Below are 22,635 nucleotides of genomic sequence, written 5' to 3' on the forward strand. Positions count from 1 at the left end.
TTCAACCCACCCAAATTGTTCTTACTGGCAGTAGCCCAGGGACGCTAATTTCTTTTTTATTAAAAAAAAACTCCAACTCTCACAACAAAAATGGAGGAAGAGGATGGATATATTTGGAGGAGGAAGGGAGGGCATGAGAGAGACAGAGTAGAGAACGATGTGAGGCTACAGACGTTAGGGTTTTTTTATTTCGTTTTTATTGAGAAAATTCCAAATCTCAGCAACAATGGAGGATGAGGATGGGTGGATTTGATGGAGGAAAAATGGGAGCGTTGGAGACAAAGAGTCCAGGGATGCTTAGGGTTTTTTTAATTTTTAATTTCACTTTTAATTTCTGTGTTTAGTACTTATTAAAAAAAGAAAGAAATAAAAATAAAATCTACATGGCAATATTCATTAATTGACATGACATGACCACATCAACTGCCACATAAAGTTGTCAGCAAATGTGGTCAGTCTTGTGTGTCTAAATAGCGTTACTCTTTCTGATCCCAGGGTTTTTCCCTTGTGATTTTCTCTGGGAAGGTTTTAACGAGGCCACACTTTACATGCCTTTTATTCCCACCTTCTAATGGAATGAAATCAACCTCTTTCTTCAAAAAAAAAAAAAAAAAGAGTATTACTCTTACTCTAGTATATGCCCAATCACCTCCCTTTGCATTAAATTAGGTCATTTGTGAATTTTTAAGATTCAAAAATTTTAAAACAAAAACAAAAATTTCAATCCAAAACCAACTTATAGGCAAGTCGGACCACACTAAAATGAATAATTTTTTATCAAAACTAAACCAAACCAGACCGAATAAATAGTGCTAGTTTCAATTTGGGGTGAGAACTAGACCGTGCTCACCCCTAACGAAAACTATGGTATAAACTCGGATATGCTACGATCGAGCGCAACCAAACCCCGATAGATAAGGTCGCAGTTGTCTCCTCCAATCTTCATCCCCAACATTGAGCCTCCATCACCTCGACAATAACTCAGCCATCTCCGACAAACTTGAGCAATTTCCAGCAAAACCCACCCATCTCTTGCCCAAACCATTTCATCACTGATCATATTTCTCCTATGAACTTCTTCATCATAAGTGATCATTTCATCACTGAGATTCTCAACATCTTGTGTTTTTGTTTAGATTGTATGTGAGTTATGATTATTAAATTCTTTGACAATGTTTGAGTAGTTTATAGGTTAGGATAAAGTTTGAATTCACCGGAAATTTTTCATTTTTTCTATAAATATTTGACATACAATATTGGATTTTTTTTTCATTTTCTCTTTTACATTTCCTGGGTTTTTGTAATGTGTGTGTCTGGGACTGCAATTGGGTACATTCTTTGAAGGCCCAATTTTGTCTTTTACAAATTTACAACTGCTATTAAATTTCTAATATCCATTTATGCAATTAACGGAGCGGAGATGATTAAATTTGTTTAAATTTATATTGATTATGATTATTTATAGTTTATTTTTTGGATTTATTATTTTATGAGAATTTGACTTTTTATCTCCAGGTATTGGAAAATTACTGTTTTTATTTATTTTATTACAAAATTGTTATTTTTCATGTAGAAAAATTGTAGTTTAATTTATTTGTATAAAAGTTCAAACTTCAAATGGCATGTTTAACTTAATCCAGTTTGACACCAAACATATGATCATTTGATTGGTGTTATCCACTCCAATCCAATGCAATTCAATCCTACTTTATAATCCAATTCAATCCCGGTCCCAAACAGACCCAAAAGGTTCAAAAGAACTACACAGTTAAACCTTATTAATTCCCTTCAAGTAGTGCTTGAACCTTACTTGAATCTCTTAATTAGCACCGATGTTTACAAAGAAAGATTCAATTAATGTGTAAATAGACATCAGTTGAATCCAAAATAAAATTCAAAAGATATTTAACCCCAATTTATAGACCTTAACCATGTACATATGGTTCAGCCCTAAGGAAAGAGAGAAAATCCTAAGGAACCCCTTGGGGTCAATGGCCTCCCGCCCTCCCCTCTCCACTAGTTCTTCCCCTCTACTCTCCTATCCTCTCCTCCCCTCCCCTCTCCTCTCATCTCCTTACCTCCCTATTCCCCTCGATACTTCTTTGTTTTTTTTTTTTTTTTCTGGTCTGAAATCAATCATTGTGAAACAATGTAGTAGTCTTGATAGTTGTCATCTTTCAACCCATGTACATGAGAATTTGGCTCCATTTGTCATCCTTCGACATGGTTTGGAGCCACAAGAAGGGAAAAATGTCGGGCTGCATCGCATTTGGGTTTAACCGGTGACGCTATGGCTCTCTTCCGGCTGTTGAGGATGTGGAGCGGTGGCCTTGCTTCTTAATTTGTTTTTGTCTAATAATTTCCATGTTTCCATGAACTGTATTGCAGTTTGGGGTGTGTGTGTGTGTGTGTTTATTTATTTATGTTTATGAGGTTTTATTTCTTTTTAGCTTTTACGGATCTGTCATTTTTGCTGATGCGTAGCGAATTTGTATTACAAGTTCGAGTAGGTGTGCTTTTGGTTGCTGAGTCCGGGATTATAGTAATTTTGTGGAGAAGATTCGTGTTGTTGTTGTGTTTAGTCACTGGAGAAGATTTACCAATATTCAGAACCATAATTGCTTCGTACTTTTTTCATAAAAAAATTATTATCGAATATTCAGAAGGTATTTAATTCCCTTCTTCTTGAACTGTTGGTCATCTATGTTGCACGGGTATGCTGATATGATACGATACGATTCACCGATAAGGCAAAATTCCAAAAAACTAGGATATGCGTACAGCATCGATACGGCGATTAAAATAATATATATTTAAAATTAATATAAATAGAAATAATTAATATTACATCCATCATGTCATAATCATCCATCATAAGTGCAAAACATAAAACTAAACACAAAATACAAGTCTCCATAAACAAAACACAAAATACAAGTCTTCATAGGATTGTTCAAATCATAAAAATAAAAAAAAATAAAAAAAAAGTAACACAAAAACAAATTAAAACATTGAGAAGCCACTTCTCAAATTTCTAACTTCATTCATCATTGTCATCACAGGTAAATATGATTGCTTCTAATTCCTTCTTCCTATTTCTTCTTCTTTTATAGTTATTCTCTCCCAAATGAAATGAAGACCTAGCTTCTATCAAGAAGAAGAGGCTGAGTGTTTACAAATTGAGTTTTTAAAATTAACATTATCAGAAGACAATAGGAGTATCGACATATCGGATACGATTATCGGATTATCAGATACGAGCACTCCCCTCTAGTTAAGAGTATCGGTGTAACATAGTTGGTCATTAAGGTCTACAAGAATCGATTAAATGTCTTTCCAACGATAAAGTTTTTTCTAGTTTTTGGAAATACTTAATAGTGTCGTTTTTGCAGCCAAGTTATTTTAGTTATGTGAGACAAATTGTATAGAAAAGTGAGAAGTAGAGAAAAACAATAGAAATTGTTCTTAAAAGTATCTTTTGTGCTTCATAAAGCACCTGTGCTGCTAATTACCATAATAAGTGTATAGGTTACAAAACATAGAAATTGTGGAGAGATTATAAACTTCTGTAAAAGAAAACGACACGATTTTAATTAGCGTGTTTATGTTTTTTTTTTCTTTAAAGAAACTATTTTCTAACCTTAAAAAAATCCAAATATACCACTAAAAGTAGTTTTTGTTATAAAATGAACGGGAATATGTGCGAATATTGAGCTGCACGTAAAGTAGATGAGACACAGCATTTAACGAGGTTCGGCTATGCCTACGTCCTCGGAGAGCAACAGCAGTAACCTTTCATTCATAACATAATAGGGCTACAACTTTAGTATTTACAATATGTATGCTCACTGAATTTTCTCTCTAGGAGAATTTCTCTCTGCTCTCTTTCCTCTCTACTCACTCCCCCTCTTTCTTCCTTCTCTTCCTCTTCTCTCATTTCATCACACATTACAAGCAAATATAATGCCTATTTATAGGCAAAGCAAATGGCTTGGTTTGGTGGGTGTGTGATTTGGTTTGGTAGGTGTGTGGTTTGGTTTGATGGGTGTGTGGTTTGATTTGGTGGGTGTGTGGTTTGATTTTGTGTTGAACTTGAATGTTAGAGCATGTGGGCTTCACCCATTCTTCTTTACAACACTCCCCCTTGGAGACCACATGTCCCTAGATTGGTTGTCTCATTAAAACCTTGCTTGGAGAAAACCTAGTGAGGTAGAAAACTGATGGAAGGAAGAAAGAAGAGTATAACAATCTGTATAGCATACTTCTGGATGCTCCTCCTGATTAATATCTCCCCCTGATGTCTTCATGACTATCTTTTGGAGTGAGAATCTTTCGGAGTGAGTGGAGGATGTAGCCATTAATAATTCTCGTAGTTGAGTAAGTAAATATATTTCCAGTGAGCTATCTCTATGTAAATCATAAAATTTTTTCAGAGTCCGCGTTTCCAACAAAACTTGGGCTATTTGTAAGTTCACTTGAAAGAATATGCCCGTACATGGTGTTATGCGGAAATAGCATCAAATATACCTCACATCATCCCAAAATGATGGTGATGGAGTTGAGCCTTATCTGGAAAATATGATGTCCGGTCCAATATACTTCCTGAAAATCCTTAAAGTGTCCAACGGATAATCCTCATAAAAATGCTTCAATACTTTCTTAGTATAAGCAAGAATCTCGTTGGCATAATGCTCGATCTTTAAGTCGAGACAAATATTTCTGGAACTCTTGAGAAGCTTTAATGTGTTGCAAACACATTATAATCAATATACTCATTGAGGCAATTTATGTACATTAACATTGAGTACAGATTTTGTGCTTCAGGCACATGTCATTCAGGGACTTGCTTCATGCAATTTCAATCCTTTCAAGGATTTTGCTTAAAGGGATTAAACTTTATGACACATTATATAGCTTTAACCTAGCTATTTATACATCTTTAGGAAATCGCTTCTGGCAATATGCTCCATGCCTTTAATAACCTTTAAAGATAACATGTTGGTCTCCGTAAATGTGCAATAAGGGGGCACAATTGAATTTGTAAATATGGAGAAAACCCAACATTCCTTGTTTATGCCAAAAACATTGTGTCATACAAAGTAGTTATATTCCCTTCTATTCCGAACACCCAAGTATAACTTTCAGTATTAACAAATTTTGGGGTTCGTATTGTGGGTTTGTTCTTTCACGTTCATTCTTATCTATAATGGAATTACCTCATTCCATTTTGGCTAATGATATTGTCGACATTTAATAATTGAACGTGGTTCCAATCAACACAGCCCATTGATGATTTGAGTAGCTACTCCAAAATCAAAATTTGTCATTCATCAATTCATGATCCCACCATTCTCATGTGCATGCGCATACATCAATTATAAGCATTTCTTTGCTTTTGGGTACCCAAGCCACTGCAGGGGGCTTTTATTATGTGAGAATGTGGATTATAACCTCCAATGGAGCGTTATTTTATAGTAGGGCGTGGATAATCTCCATTTAGGGAGTTGGAACATTTAGAACCCATATATCTGTCATGCTACAGACATGCCACAGATTAATACATACATGTCAATTAATTTCTGGGACTTTAACCCATACAATTTGCTACGCATTAGGCGTGCACAATATCAATATTGACATGTCAAAGGATTGTCCTTTCGGGACTTCAATCCACATCATTTGCTACGCAACAGGAGTGCATCATATTGATCACTGCTATACCCATATTTTGTTCTTATGAGACTTTAATATGTGCAGTGTATTATCAATGTATCCAACTTGCAATCTGTAAAATTTGCGTTAATAATTCATGGATACATACAAGCCATTCTTTTGGAACGGACTTATCTCCCCATTTGGTTACCTTTAAAGATAAAATATCAAATAAGTATATAAGCATAAAATAACACAAGTATTGCTTACATCCTTAGGTGGGAGAAACTTTTCTCAAGTATCATTCATGCTTGTATCGGCCCAGTAAATATAATGTAGCGCTTGATGATCTAGTTATATCCTGCAAGAGCAAAAGTCACAATTCTTCTCTCTGTCAAAAACAAATAACCCTCAGAGTTAGGATCACTGCATGGATTCTTTCTTCGGATGTTCATTCTAAAGAAATAAAATCCCTTATGAACAGAGAGTTATAAAAAGAAAAAAAAGATACAAAAATTGTGATATTGATTGCAAGGTAAGGTAAGCAATCAAGGAAGGAAGCTGGTGGGAGCAAACAACAAGCTCTCATTTCTCCTAGTCTAGAAGGACCTCAGGAGATTAGAGCATAATGTCGCCTTCACAGTTCCCTGATGTAGCGGAAACGTGATCAGGGATAGTCTCGCTTCCTGAATGGATGATCAGAGATAGTCTTGCTTCTCGGGCATATTGAGTGCTTACTGATAAGAAAAACAAGTAGATATCGCATCACTAGGTATGGAGAAAACTGGATGTCTTCTGCAAAGAAAATTTCGTTAGTAACACATTTATACACAAATACAATGAATAGGTAGAACCGGTGAATTTCAAATTAACCATAGGAAAAATTGCGAGATTCTCGGGATACTTTTGAAAAAGTAGCTCCGTGAAATCCGTAAAGCAAGATCGGCTTTGACGAAAATAATACTTGAAAACGCCGAAAGTGCCGACATGCATTATTAGAGGCCACGTGAAGTTTTGGACTCTGGGAAAGAAAAAGATAATATGGGGATTCGAGAAGATATTGGGATCCTGGAAATGTTGTCACATTTTCGTCTATAGATATTGCCTTTGCAAAACTTGATTGGAGCAACTGCGTTTCAACTCAACTTCCTTCATTTTCTGAAACTTTAGTTTTTGTAAGACTTTCTTCAAAACCTTCTTAAAATGGCTTCCTCTTCTTCCTGCCCAAATTATTTCAATTTAAATGATGCTCCCACAACAACCAGTGACGCAAAAGTTTGGCGTCCATCCTTTGTATCCCAAAATCGTCATCTCACAGTTAATGATTCTGTGATGATGAATGATGCTACTGCTGTCATAGTAGCTAGGAATTTCATTACTCCAATGGATGAAATGTTGTTGACAGGGAGGTCTGAGGAAGAGGCTATTGATGACTCAATGGCTTTTAGCATTCAGAGTGCTACTTCTGTTTCTAACATGGCTGATCGTTTGCGTGCTAGAGCAAACGAGGTTCAGAAGCTAACAACTGAAAATTCATCTCTTCAAAGAATGCTTCATGAGTCTCAACAAGAGGTTGAGAAACTTAAAGGAGAGAATAATGCCTTGTTGAAACTGGTGAGTTCGTACTCCGTTGATACACTGAGAAGGCTAGACATGCTGCAGGTCTCAAATGAAAGAATTTTGGGAGACCATGAGAGGCTCATGGCTAAGCTTAAGAGGCTCCGTCCTCTTCCTTCAGAGGCTTCCAGAACATAATGTAATTTTATAGATTTTACAGGGCCTGCACCTTCATTGCAGGTGGAAAAAATCTATCTGTTATATGCTCCTTTCCTGTTATAATAATTGCGCACATTCTTAAACTTGCACCTGTGGTTTTTACGTCTTTTCAAAATGACGGTTTGGAACCTTGTGCCTTATAGGTTCAAATAACCACATCGACTATCCCAAATTTCATATTTCAATGCATGTGAGCCCGTAACTTCTGGCCCGGGCTAAACACAAACTCAGAATTTATTCGCCCTTTTCAAATGGACATGAAATATGGATTGAGTAAAAGCCACGCTAATATCACAATATAGTAGTGAAGAGCATTAACTACTATATACCCACAACTTCAAGTTCAGGATCTCTCATATATTTGGATCCATGGGCTTCCGGCCCAGATATAACAAAATATGTGGGGAGCCTCAATTCATTATTTGAGGTTTATACTGATGTTATCCATTTCACGGTGTATTTTTAACAACCGAAATTCACAAAATATATTTCTTCCTTGAGGTGATTATAACAGAATCGAACTTTATTAAATTCATCATTCTCTTATGCCAAAGAAATATGTGGTGTACCACAATTTGCAATAATACCTCAAGGGTTGTCCATTTAACTGTTGGAACTTTAGGTTCTCAATACTGTTAGATTTTGAACTTCAGGCCAAAATCACATATTCTCATGGTATGGATATTTTTACAATTTTCTGTACATATTTTGGGACTTCAAGTCCTTACATAATTGTCCATATTTTGAGAAACTTCTGGCATCTCATTTAATTGCTCATCCATGAGTTTAAGGAACTGCAGGTTCCCTTTTGTATATAGTGACGGTTTACCCAAAATGGTTAATATTTATGCATACATCACTATTCATGTGAATAGTACTATTCATCAAGTCATGAATACATATCTATTTATGTGTGCAGTACATTTGCCAGTACAGTTATTATTCATGTGTACGGCACTTTTAACCAATACGGTACTGTTACATCATCAAGGAACTCTAGGTCCTTATTTACATGTCAAGGATCAAGAATCTTCAAGTCCGATCTCTTGTTTACAAGTATAGTACCGGAGAGACTGCCAGTTCTCATATCAATATCATCATCAAGGATCTTCAAGTCCTGATGTAATTGTATGATGAGGATCAAGGAACTTCTGGTCCTGATCTGCATACTGTAAAAAAACTCATCATACAGCACAATTAATCCATAAAATAAATTACTGGTAAATAAATTACTAGTATGGACGATAAACCCGCACCATACTTTAAATAAATGTAAATGTGCGGTAAAATAAATTCATAAATTAAATTGCTTGTTGTATGGACGTTAATCCCGCACCATACCTTAAATAAAATTAAATGTGCGGTAAAGTAAATTCATAAATTAAATTGCTTGTTGTATGGACGTTAATTCCGCACCATACCTTAAATAAAATTAAATGTGCGGTAAAGTAAATTCATAAAGTATGAGGGTTAATTCCACATCATACTTTAAGTAAAAGTAAATTTGCGACAAAGTAAACGTGCTTGTATGGGCACTAATTCTGCTCCATACATAAAAGTAAAGGCGTGGACGATAAACCCGCACCACCCTTTTAAATAGATAATGTTGTATGGGTAATAAACCTACACCATACAGTAAATAAAATAATTGTGGGATGGATAAAGTAAAGACAATTATTTGTGGGTTCATATCAACACCACAATCAAATAATATAATATTATTATACTGATATATTAGTGAAAGCTAGACATATCATGTTGGCTTTTTTCTTTTCACCTGCAAATTTCACTAGCTTTGGATGTTAGTATGAGTATTAAATTGTGTGGAGAAATAATAAAATAATAGAAAAAGTAAGAGGCAGGGAGCTTATCCTTCCAGTTGGTTTGCTCGTATATCTCTCTAGCAGACCACAACTTCTCCACTACTTTTCTTCCTTACATCAACATAATGGTTAGTAGTATAGATAATAGTGCAACACAAAAATTATACCTGAGAGCTTCTCGTGCTGATAACGTGTTATAAAATGAACGGGGATATGAGCGAATATTGAGCTGCACGTAAAGTAGATGAGACACAGCATTTAACGAGGTTCGGCTATGCCTACGTCCTCAGAGAGCAGCAACAGTAACCTTTCATTCATAACATAATAGGGCTACAACTTTAGTATTTACAATATGTATGCTCACTGAATTTTCTCTCTAGGGGAATTTCTCTTTGCTCTCTTTCTCTTCACACACTCACCCTCTTTCTTCCTTCCCTTCATCTTCTCTCATTTCATCTTACATTACAAGCAAATATAATGCCTATTTATAGGCAAAGCAAATGGCTTGGTTTGGTGGGTGTGTTGTTTGGTTTGGTGGGTGTGTGGTTTGATTTTGTGTTGAACTTGAATGTTAGAGCATGTAGGCTTCAACCATTCTTCTTTACAACAGTTTTTTTTTTTTTTTTTTTTTTTTTTTGGTGGGGGAATAGATGCTTTATTAAAAATAGAGTAATACTACACTTACCATATTTTTATCCCACATTTTTATACCACATGATGTGGTATATCCATATTATATGTCACATCAATTAAATCAATGAAGTGTATTTTAATCAAGACAATTAGAAAAACAAATACTAGAATAAATCATAAAAGAAAAAAAATTAAATAGTTTTAATTGATGTGGTTGTCCACCTCAGTTATCACATAAGATAGTATAAAGATGTGATATAAAAATGTGGCAAGAGTATCAATATTCTTAAAGATAATAAGAGTTTACAAAAGATAACACTGAAAATATCCAATACTATCCAAAACGCGAACATAAAAGACATAAACAAATGCATAAAAAATTAATACTAGCTTACTAATATTACTATTATTACTATTATTACTATAGCCCCTTCACTCACGCCAGAGGATGAGGAGATGGAAATCCTGAATCATTAGTGACTTTTCTAGCTTAAGAACACACACCAAATCAAAGTTACTCAAGACAAACAAAACACACCACCTAGAGGAACAGAAAAACTGGGAACTGATACACAATAAAATAAGAGAAAGCCAAATTCACGAGTTCCTCAAGAGTACATTTTACAAATTAATGACACAAAGGAAGTTTTGCAAATGATCAATACACCAGTAGATTAGTTAAATATAAGGTGCTTACAAAACAAAAAAATCAGGGCAATCATCAAGCTCAGTAGACCTTCCAAATTCACCATGTCTCTGTCAAGGCAGTGATGAAAATAATCAAAATTTCAGTTATTGGAACTTCCGTAGGCTGACACTTGATGATTTACATCACTCTAATTGCTTCAATAGGGTCCCTGAAATGATGACACATACATAGTTGATCAATTAATTTGCTTCTTGCAATCATTTCTCAATTCGGGAATTAAATTTTTTGAGAAACAACTAAAGCATGCAGATTAAACAAAACAACAAACCTCGTGTAAATTAATTTAGGGAGATTCACTAAATTAGGCAGATCAAAGCACCTTTCATACTCATTTGAAAAATCCTCTTCATAGAAAAATCATGATATCATAAATGCGAACAATTACTTACAGTTTTAGCGAGTCACCATCTCAAGATTATATATGCCGCCGAGACAGATGTTTCATAAATGTGCCTAGCGAGTCATCACCTTCTGAAGATTTTCAAGGAAACAAATATGATCATTGTAGGTAAATAAGAGATTGCTAGAGCTCAATTACCGGGAGTAAATGCGGATGTTTGGGATCTTAGCAGAAATCTTGGCCCACTCTCCATTGCCTTCTTCGTAATGCTCTGCAAGTCTCCGACATCTGATGATGCCAAGAGTCTGCAGTGGTGTTTTGAAGATGAAGTCTGGCAGTGCCTTTAGCAATTCGCAGTCGCCAATTCTTAACTCAGAAAGGCATGGCATGATTGTAATTTCAGAATCTTCTTTGGTCCACTCTTCCACGCCTTCCCACTCTTCCCAATTCGACATGTTGTAAAAGTGGAGTAGTTTCAATTTTGGGAATAATATTTGGGGTGATCTGATTCTGAATGAGGTTTGATCTTCTAATCCCAAAAATTCAACACCGACCTTTTTCACTCCTTCCATACTGTATAGGACCAGTCTTTCAAGGCATTCCAATTTCCCAAGAGGCCAAAGTTCACACGGTGTCCCCCCACAACAGTAAGGAATCTCAAATTGTGTAAAGACTGAATCCAATTGGGCCACGTGGTGCCATTATGACTCCAAATCCTTAAAGATTCCAAATCTGGGTGCGGTCGTAAGGCATTCAGTATTTCTGCACTGTTCGTCTGCCCTGCAAAATCAACAGTGAGATTAAATAGCTTTTTGTCCCACAATTGTGCTTTCTCAACCTCGCTCTTATCTGTCGCATCACCCCGAAGTTGTATTTTCAGACTTCCCTCAAGGTTCAAGTTTCTCAGATCCCCAATTTGGAATTCTTCATCTTTGTCGCCACCACATGAACACACATCTAGTGTTTGCAAACTTGTTAATCTCCCTATCACTTTGGGGAACGACTTCAGAAGACCACAACCGTCAACATAAAGATGCTTTAAGTTAATCAAGTTTCCCATGTTTTCAGGCAGTTTTGTAAGGTTAGAGCAGCACACAAGGCGCAAGGTTGACAAATTGTACAAACCACAAATAGTGTCTGGTAATTTCTTCAGTATATGATTGAAAGACAAATCAATATGCCTCAAATGTATCAATTCACCAATCTCCTTCGGGAGTTCTTTGATGGGATTAAGACTCAAATTTAATGTCCTAAGACATTTCAATTGTAAAATTAAATTTGGGTCTATGGTAGTAATTCTTGAATCAAAAGTTGCGAGCGTGCGGAGATTTTTGCAATCGTAAGATGAGATAAAAAGTGGAAGTGGACCTTCAGGAACATATCTCAAGGTCAAATGACGAACTTTATCACCAAATACCTTTGATTCGCTGGTAGTTTCCTCACCATGATCGATAATCAAACACTCATTCTTGGTGAGAAATTGTACAAAGTCATGCACAATATCATGCATTTTGCAACCTGTAATGGTACTGGTGTCAAGATCTATCTCAAAATCTTGGAAAAATGACCGTGCCACTAAGTTGTCAAAAACTGCATCACCTGTTGTTCCCTTTTCTTTATTCCCTTTCGAAATAACATAGTCTTGTGCCATCCAAAGTTTAATCAAATCATCTCGTTTAAACTTGTAATCTTTTGGAAAAGTAGCACAATATAAAAGGCAACATTTAATTGTTGGGGCCAAATCATTATAACTTAGGAATAGGGGTTGGAAAACTTCTTGCTCGACCTTCTCTAGATCCCATATCTTACTATGCAAAACTTCTTTCCATTCTCCCATTTTTGTCTTATTCTGCATGAGACTACCCAAAGTCTTTGCAGCAAGAGGCAAACCTTTACACTTCTTTACAATTTCCTTACTAATATCTCCAAACTCATGTACATCCCTATCCGAAAAGGCCATGTGATTGAAGATTGACAAACAACATTCATCATTCAACTCTCTCAGATTAATCATGTTTCTTGTTGCTCTCATCATTTTGGCAACCTCATGTTTTCTTGTGGTCACCAATATTCTGTTGCCTTTAGCACCATTTTGGATTAATGGTACCTTTAATTGTTCCCACTTTTTAGGATCATCGGTCCATACATCATCCAGGACAAGGAGAAACCTTTTGCCCTGGATGGATGTAGACATACATTGCAAGACCTCATCCAACTCATTTGAATTTGGGGCGTTTTGACCAATAATGGCTTTGGCAATCTTAATCTCATCAAAAGGGTCTGAAACACAAACCCATTTCCTCAAATCAAAATGGGTTTTGACTCGGTCATCATTATAGGCTAGTTGGGTTAAAGTTGTTTTTCCCATGCCTCCCATCCCGACAATAGGGATGATAAGGAGCCCCTTCCCTTCCGCACTACTATCACTCAACAAGTTTGTTATCAAAACCTTTTTTTCATTTTCTCGACCAAATATCTCAGATATATCGACAAAAGATGCAGTTTGAGGTCGTTGAGGTTGTTGAGGTTGTTGAATGCCTAATTCTTTGCTTAGAAACTGGTACTTTTTTCTTTCCTCATAAATCTCAGTTAACTTATCATTCAGATCTTTTATTTTCAGAGCAATGTCATGGCGAAGAATCACCCTACTGACTTTGCCAAGACAAAAGTAACGGGAGAAACTAGAGAAACGTACCTTCTTCTTTGTAACAAGAGCATTTGGATCACCTTCTCTTTCTTGCTTCTCAACTTGTTGTTTGAGAATGTTTGTGTTCCACTCATCCAGCACATCCACCATCTGGTAGGATATATCTTTCAGCTCATCCAACCAGATTTTGACAGCTTGATCCGTCACTTGGCGTTGCTCTGCATCCTCAAGCACAGCTTGAATAACTCGGAGAGTCCGAGTGAATTTCTCAACATCTTCCTCAACGTTTAAAACAATTTTCACCCCTCCTTCTATGTATTCATAGGTTGTCGAGGCCAACCGTTCTAGCAGCACGGAAATGAGCGCATCAGCCATTATTTTGAGCTTCAGAAAATGGTTGACAGCAGTGTTTATGAACAAGAACTGATTGGGGGATAATTGTTTGTGTTGCGGTGTTCGCTTTCTTCTGCCCAGTTTATATGCTGAGTAAGTCTTCAAGGTAAACTCCAAGTCAATTTTTAAGAAATATCTAATCCGGGGCAGGTGAGTGCGCCAGACTGTCTTTCTTGACCTTACCCTACAAGACAAGATTAACGTCTTTTTAAGACGCGGATGACAGCTGGTGGTCACTCACATGAAGCATTACCAAGACTGTCTTTTTAAGACGCCTTCTTGACCAATTAGTATTCCATTTGTGAAGACAATTAATATTCCATTTGTGAAGACTAAAGACCAATAAGTCCATATTCTGTCCAAGACAATTAAAAAATAAGGTGTGTTCCAACTCATTGGTCAAGAGGATTGGAGGTATGTGTTCACCAATTTGAGCGTGAGTGTTAGTGTGAATTCTAAATATAACCTAATTTGTAGTCTCTATTTGGACTTTATTAGGTTTAATTACTTTACTTAAGGTCCACTATTATAAACATTGAAGTTGAGCCACACATATTGTAAACATTGAAGTTGTAGCCTTATTATTTTATATAGTGAAAAAGTTACTAGTGCTGCTCTCCGAGGACGTAGGCATAGTCGAACGTCGTTAAATACTGCGTCTCATCTACTTTACGTGAAGTCAATATTCGCACACATTCCAATTCATTTTATAACATGTTTCAGCACGAGAAACTCTTAGTGAAGGAGCTGTAGTCTGTTAGAGATATATACGAGCAAACCAACTGTGTACTGGTGACATTGGAAAAGAAGAGGATTCTTGGTGACTATTTGAGAGATAAGTCATCTACTTTTATTTGTCCTGATTGTTTATTATATTGTTATATCTGTACTAATTATAATCATATCGATAACAAAAGTAGGCGTGGCAATGGGTCGTGTCGTGTCAGGTTCGTGTCGTGTCGAGATTTTAAACAGGTAAGAAATGGTCAACCCGAACACGACCCGTTTAATAAATGGGTCAGAAATTGTCAACCCGAACACGACCCGTTTATAGACGGGTTGACAAGACCCAACCCATGTAACTCGCCACCTGTTCATTTTTTATTATAACTAAATTAATAATTTTAACAGTTTGATAAAACTTCCCCCAAATACAACCCAAGTAAATAATTAAATACAAATATATATTCATTAGTTCAAGTTCAACTCCAAATTGAATAGAAAAGTTCAAGTTCAACTCCAAATTGAACAGAAAAGTTCATATCACTTGCAAATAAAACGGGTTAATGGGTTCGATGCGGGTTGACACGACCCGTGACACGACCCGTTAAATAAACGGGTTAGTGGGTTGATCCGAAACTCACCCGTTTATTAAACGGGTCAGGACAGGTTGACCCGAAATTGACCTGTTTTTTTATCGTGCGGGTTGAACTCGCTAATTTTTCGTGCGGGTTTCGAGTCGTGTATCGAGTCGTATCCGAAATTGCCACCCCTAAACAAAAGCAAGTAAAGGTATGGAGCTTGGGCAGGTTCATCCACGTGGTCCGTGAAATTATTGCTCAAGGGAGCACAAACGTGATGCAGACCAGCACTAAGTTGGTCTCTACTTTTCTAGTCACAAATATTAGTATAATAATATAATATAATATTATTGCTTGCATTGATCAGCAGCCACCTATGACCATATCATATATATATATATATATATATATATATTTTGTTATAAAGTCAAGAATGTGAAGCCCAAAATGGTAATGATGATGTTTGCTAATATCCATGTGAAGCCAAAGAAGAATGAGTAAGCAAACTTAAGAAAACTCAAATTCAGGAAAAATTCAAAATCATCCATTTATTAAAAACAAAAAAAGTGAGGTTTTATAGTTTTTTTCTCTCGCTTCCCTCTCTCTCCTTCCTCTCCCGTCACTCCAACTCATTAGTCAAGTTGAGGGAGGTATGTGTTCACCAATTTGAGCGGGAGTGTCAGTGTGAATTCTAAATTCTATATATACTAAAACAAAATGCAACTAAACACTGTAGCTAAGCACAGTTTAATGACGGAAATGCCCCCCATTTCACTGTTGTTTGCTGTTTTGTTTTCTTTTCATCACAGTGAATTACCGAAAATGCCCTCCCCTAAACCTTTTCTGCTCTCCCCTTTTTGCCCCTCTCTCTTTAGATGCCAACTCTCCGCACTGTTTCGTTTCCACAGAAATATCGTCCGCTTCGAACCAGCTTGGTTGGGCTGTTGGGGGCAGCCATGGGATGCACGGATTCGGTCTTCGGCATTTGGGGCCGTCGATTTCCATTTGGGCTGGCGCCTTGCGAATCTCACCGTCCGTTTGGTCTTCATCGCATCTCATCTGTTCATTCATTGGTTCAACCATCTTTCATCCTCTGTCCAACGTTCGTCTAAAGATTTTCGATCTGCGAGTTCTTCCATTGCTGATGGGTTTCTGAGCATACTGTTGAATCCTCGATTCCTTGCCCAAATTGATTCCATAGTTTTTATTCTTTGAGTTTAGCATTGATGCTGCGTTTTTGGTGGTGTAGGGTTATGAGAGAGAATTTTCAAATCTTTGATGACAACGACAATGCAGAGATAGTTGTTTTGTGATTTTGATTGTTTAGAGGGTGACTTTTGCATAGGTAACTCCATTTCCTTTTATTGTTAAAATTTATGCTTTTAGTGAATTTAAGGGTGAGATATGCAATTGCAATTGTGCTTGGCAAATTTAAACTTCAGATATGCAATTGCTCATATTTGACTTTCTGATATTGCTACGTATAGGGTGATTTAAATTTTTTCTCCTAAATTTGAACTGTATTGTTCTATTGCTGATAACCTCCATTTGTGTCTTCTATTGTCTCCATTCCACATTTCTTTTCTCTGTAGGAAGTATTGAAGGATGTGTCGACTTGGGAGAGAAGAATTATAAGTGCATTTACTGTGGTGCACTTTTTTGGTTAAAAGAATCCATTCAGCAGGTACAAGAACTTGACAGTGTGCAAGCCTGAACTAATCTTTTGTCGTGTTTTTTGGCCGGTTGATTGATATTTAGCAAATGCATATAAAACACAAATTTAAAAGTTCATTTTTTTGCTTGGTCATTAAAGCAAGAAGAAGCGTGTAAGCAAGCAACTGCCCAAATATATCTCTCTCTCTCTCTCTCTCGATTTTGCAAGGATCTCCTAAATACTTGGAGAAGACTGAGAATTCCACAAAGCATCGCAACTCTAACGACACTTGGCTGCTCACTTTAAAGGTAACCCAAAACAATTAAGAAATTTGTTCTTCTTTTGCCATAAATCTTTGTGTTTCCTTTAGAGTTGTGCAGGAAAGCTACTGGTTGCTAATTTTGTTTAGTCTTTTTTCTCAAGTTATAATAAATATCTTAACCAGTTTTTGGGTGTTTACTAAAGTTCATGATTGGTAATTGATATTAAGTTCTGTTCATATCAGTTTATGCTTTGTGTGTGTGTGTGTGTGTGTCGAGGAAAAGTTGGAAGCATGAAAGCTACATACAACATGTGATTTGCAAATTATTCTTATTCATTTTCTCAATTAGTCTCATGCAATAAAAGGTAAAGTCAAATTGTTGTTGAATCCCTAGTCTCATGCAATAAAAGGTAAAGTCAAATTGTTGTTGAATCCCTGTTTTGATTGGTCAGAACAGTTTGTGGGTATGGAAGTACTCTCATACAGTTCTGCACCATGCTATGATACTTTTAATTTAAGGTGGAAATTGATTGTGAAAAGCTCAAGTTCACATCAATTCAGTCTCCTAGGTTTTAGAAAAAACAGAGTTTTTGGTGCTAAATTTGATGTTAGAAAGAAGTTTTTGAGCTGTTACAATTTAGATCAGCCTTTCTTGAAGCAACTAAATCACCAAGGAGGTTTTAGGTCATTAGACACCGGTGAAAACTTCAAACATGTTGGTCCAATTTTATCAAGTGGAAGCTCTGATGGCTACGTAATTAAAAGGGAAGAGAATGAAAGTATTTCAGAAACAGGGGAACCAGTAACTAAAGTTTTGATTCCTGGTCTACCAGATGAATCCAAAGGTGAATCAGGTGCGCCAGTAAATAGTTGCTTTTGGGAATGGAAGCCCGAATTCAGTGTGCATTATGAGAAAGCTGGATGTGAAACCTTAGGCTCCCTTCCAGTGCTGTTTCTGCCTGGTTTTGGGGTTGGTTCCTTTCACTATGAGAAGCAACTGAAGGAGTTGGGGCTTGATTTTAGAGTACGGGCTAAGCAGCTGAATGGATGGTGTGTATATCTATATTTGGATGGTATGTACTTGGATTCATTGAAACAATTGAGATTGAGTGCTTATATCTTAGCAGCTGACTTTGAGCCTTAAAATTTTCAGATATTTATGATGACCCATTCTTGGGCCCATTGCAATAATTGAGATTTGAGTGCTTAGGTCTAAGCAGCTGAATTTGAGTCATTAATTTTTCAGATGTGTATGATTTTGATTGTTCCGTCAGGTTTCTTTATTAGTTATTTTCCCCTAATCACAATTGTTTCACTTCCAGAAACTAATGGCATCATTCGTTCATTTTGCAAGATTGGTGTATACTATGGTACTCCACAAGCGACATTTGGAGGAATTGCATTAAAATTCTTTGCCTCAGTTCGGCTTGAAATATGTTCTACAGGGAAGATAAAGTCTGTAAGAACAATAGCCATTGTTTCTTATTGCATGACAGCTTTTTGATGGATGAGTATATTTATCTCTTAGGTCATCTAATAAAGTTTGATCTATGTTGTTTGCTCATAGAACGTACTTCTGTACTGATTAGGTAAATGGAGAGGAAGTAATTGGAGTTCGGGTTCATGTAAGAGTGCAAAAGAGCAAGGTAATTTTGAATGCATCAAAATGGATTCTGTATCTATGAGGGTTGTACACCATGTACAGAAATAACATTTCTATTACTTTTGCCTTTATGATTACTTGAGCAGTAATTGCACTTTCAATATAAATTTCATAACTGGTATGAAGTATGACAAGTTGTCTTGCCAATTCTTAAAGGTTATGTCTAATTTCTCAGAGATTTTTGTCCCAATTCTACACTTTGCTATAAGTGCAGCCTGTGACCATGAAAACAATTGTAACAATCGACAAATTGTTAAATTCCCCTTTTGATTTTTCTGATATTATGAAACTGCTTCCATCCTTTTTGAAGGCTAATGATTTTGTTATGATATTTGCTTATGCTTTTGGAAGAGAGACTTTTGTCGATTGCAATCTCCTGATTCCCAGATTTTGCCAAACCTTTAGTAAAACTTAATGATTGCAGTTAATTATATCTCTTATTTAATGTGTTTCATCCACTTTGTTATGTTTCTATTTTGAAAGATGCTTATCCTATATTTTTGTTGTTGTTGTGGATTTTCAATTTTTGTAAGATGTTAACTGTGTACGAGAGAGTCAAGAAGAGGCGGTGAGTAGAAGGAGGTTCTTTGCAGGCTAGACAAGGTTGAAAATGGTTTTTTTTTTTCTCTCCCTATTTTCCTTCAAAACTTTTTGTTCACTTATTCTCCTTGAATTTTATGTTCAAAGTAGTTAAATTTTCGTCCAAAATGTTTTATTTGTGTTTCTTGATTTGAATGAAAGTTTGGTATTTCATCCTTCTTTTTGGGTTTCTTTCATTTCATACTGTCTTCGTATTTTCCTTTTCCTTTTCCTTTTGGGTTTATTAAAATATTGATCATATTTTAATAAACATGACAAGCAACATATAAAACATGTTATTAGTCTTTATTTTGTAACTTAAACTTGCTACATATTTTCACAACTTTGTAGACATTTTAGATGATTTTAAAACTGCAACATCGTGCGGGGACCTTTGCTAGTATAACCTAATTTGTAGTCTCCTATTTGGACTTTATTAGGTTTAATTACTTTACTTAAGGTCCACTTCTCGTAAATCGTATTTGTAACTAGGAGAAGAATACACTTGAGAGTTTTATCGTATTCGTTTCGACACCGAAATTTTTTCTTAACGTATGCACCTAAATGAAACTCATTCAGTTTAGCTCTAAAAGGATTCCGTTGTGGACTGAAACCTTCTTGTTGATTATTAAACCCAAGTAAAGATGAAGATTGGAAAAGATGAAGATTAAAAGTATCTTAAATCATCCCACTCAAAATTTAATCAACAACGTCTCATAGACCACATGCATATCCACCCACGCAAACGTAGTGGTTATATGAAATGAAAACTTATCTTTGGCTATATGATATCCCACAACTTTCTTTTCCTCTCTTCTCTTATCTTTTCACACACATATACATTTATACTATATATGGTGACTAGTTTCTTAGATAAAATTAATCCCTAGTAATGAACATGAGCTGATTCTTACTAGATTATATAATAGTTAAGAGTTAGAAAGCCCCCTCCTCCCCCTCTAAGAAAATTTGGCAAACCCTATAACAGTTCCCTAGCCATCCCGCCTATTCCTCCAAAATAAGGTGTAGCTGCTACTTGTTCCCCAAGAAACACCATAGTCACAATCACATCACACACTCTCATGATTATCAATGGAGCATAAATATATTGCAGTTAAGTTTCTTTAGCCCAAATTAAGTACCGCTTGTAACACTCTCATTCACCCAATGTTAGACAAGGTCCCAGCCCAAATCTATGCAAATATTCTATGTATCTAAAGTCGCCTGGGATTTTTGGAGCATGCCATGCCTGACAATCTTCTTTCTAGCATCTCCATTCAGTCCTGCCAATTTGTGGTCTTGTGACTTCCCCCTCATGGTATTATCCCTAGCCTAGAGAAAAGGTTCCATTGACCCATAATTTCTACTACTAGTTCGTAAAATTGAATAGTGGCATGCTCACCAACTAAAAGGGGTAGACATCCTTTTCTAACAATCCCATGAAGGATTATATAAATCTTCAGAGAAAGGCAGAGAAAACTTGAGAAATGAACTAATTATGTACTCGCTCATCAATTATGCATATCGATTATCTGGGAGAAAAAAGCAGAAATGCAAAAAACTTGACAAACTAACTGATAGAAGATAAAAAGATAAAAGCTGCCATAAAGGAGAGGTGCCATTTTAACGGACAAGAATCCCATCAAGTATAGATATGTCCAAAGAGTTCAGGAAGTCATATAGGAGACTATAAATCTTACATGATCAAGCAGAAGAACATCCTCCTCTTCTTCAAGCCGAGCAAAATCTATAGCACGCTGACCAGTGACAAGTTCGAGAAGTGTGATACCATATCCAAAAACATCAGTCTTTTCTGACGATTTTCCAGTGGACAAATATTCTGGGGCAATATGACCCATGGTACCACGCACTTGAGTGGTAACGTGAGTTGATTTTGTATCAACCAGCTTTGCTAGCCCAAAATCTCCAAGAACGGGCTCAAAATTATCATCTAGAAGAATGTTTGCAGCCTTTAAGTCACGGTGTATAATCTTAGGATTACAATGCTCATGTAAATACTCTAAGCCATGGGCTGCACCAAAAGCGATGCGTTTCCTTGTTGACCAGTCCAAGCCTTTCTCACCAGGTTTTAAATCTAACACATATATCAGGAAGAATATGTTATGAATTAAAAATATTGAACAGTAGATATATGAGAATCGTGATATGCCATTCCAAAGAATTAAGTGATGATTAACCTTCAAATGAACAAGCATAAAATACAAATGATGTAAATCCTATCTCCCCCCTTAAGAAGTAGGGAGTTCAGGATGTCCTTACTTGAATATCGAGTTGGTTGAAGAAAATAGAAATTTGTGTTTAGGAATTTGAATCACAAAATGGTGGTTATATATCAATACGTGCGATGAAAGACCTCCTCCATAAGTATGGGCTGGAAGGTGAGGTTGACCGTACGATACCTAATGGGTGTAAGTAAAATTACCAAGAAAAACAACAAAGGAAGTAAGGATTAGGGAGCATCTCAGAAAAAATTTCAAGGATGGTACCTCATGTCATAATATGTTGCAGAATTCTATTGCTAAATTAAACCACGAAAACAGAAGTAAAATTACAGGCTCTCAAATGGAACAGAACATGGCAACAAGCAATGATTTTTTCTTCTTTCTTTTGGGACTGAACACTGAATTAGGGCTTCTAATCACTTACCAAGCACAAAAAGAAGTTCAAACCATGGTTGTAAAACATGCTTGTGTTCAGAGCCACTCACACTGAAAAATGCAGAGGAGAAATAGAAAAGTAAACTCAAGCAATGCTCTTTTAGGACATACCTCTCAAGCGATACGCAACACTAAGATTTTTCATGAATGGATAAACAAGGATTCTCTCGGATGAAGTTGTACAAAATCCAATCAACCGTAAAAGATTCTTGTGAACTGCAACGCTAATGAGTTGTACTTCTCTCAAGAATGCAGCCTCTCCACCAGGACTGTTATAATCTGTAAGGCGTTTCACTGCAACCTTTACATTGTCTGAGAGGACACCTTTGTAAACTCTTCCAAAGCCCCCTTGTCCAATTATGTTGCTTTCATCGAAGTTATCTGTAGCAAGCTGAATTTCACGCCAAGAAAATCTTCTTAACTGGCCAAAGGAAATTTTGCACTCATCTTCACCTAAAATTACATTAAAATAAGAAAAGGGGGTGGAGTAGATGTTAGTTTGACAACAGATTAAACGAATACATA

At 36.2% G+C, this 22,635-nt stretch overlaps 1 protein-coding gene, 1 long non-coding RNA gene and 1 pseudogene across 9 annotated transcripts in view; 1 reads left to right on the forward strand and 2 right to left on the reverse strand.

Moving 5' to 3' along the window:
• Positions 1-10,472: 10,472 nt before the first annotated feature.
• LOC117625639 lies at positions 10,473-13,955 on the reverse strand (annotated as a pseudogene).
• Positions 13,956-16,159: 2,204 nt separating this feature from the next.
• Positions 16,160-19,611, forward strand: LOC117626074. 8 transcript variants are annotated; one of them, XR_004585491.1, is made up of 6 exons: positions 16,160-16,619; positions 16,867-16,958; positions 17,088-17,236; positions 17,643-18,649; positions 18,780-18,836; positions 19,387-19,611. It is a non-coding gene; the product is annotated as an uncharacterized LOC117626074 (long non-coding RNA). The 8 variants fall into 8 exon arrangements; XR_004585489.1 differs by lacking the exon at positions 19,387-19,611 and having other exon boundaries at positions 17,643-18,263; positions 18,545-18,649; positions 18,780-19,013; XR_004585495.1 differs by lacking the exon at positions 19,387-19,611 and having other exon boundaries at positions 16,160-16,437; positions 16,524-16,619; positions 18,780-19,013.
• A 1,488-nt stretch (positions 19,612-21,099) lies between these two features.
• LOC117625640 (probable LRR receptor-like serine/threonine-protein kinase At5g63710) overlaps positions 21,100-22,635 on the reverse strand; it is a 2,677-nt gene continuing 1,141 nt past the window's right edge. The window contains exons 5-6 of the mRNA XM_034357166.1: positions 22,222-22,563; positions 21,100-21,527 (exon numbers count right to left, since the gene is read on the reverse strand). Of these exons, the coding sequence (XP_034213057.1) occupies positions 21,100-21,527; positions 22,222-22,563 (770 nt within the window). The remainder of the gene's footprint in view (positions 21,528-22,221; positions 22,564-22,635) is intronic.

This window comes from Prunus dulcis, chromosome 4, assembly GCF_902201215.1.
Source record: "Prunus dulcis chromosome 4, ALMONDv2, whole genome shotgun sequence".
Lineage (NCBI taxonomy): Eukaryota > Viridiplantae > Streptophyta > Magnoliopsida > Rosales > Rosaceae > Prunus > Prunus dulcis.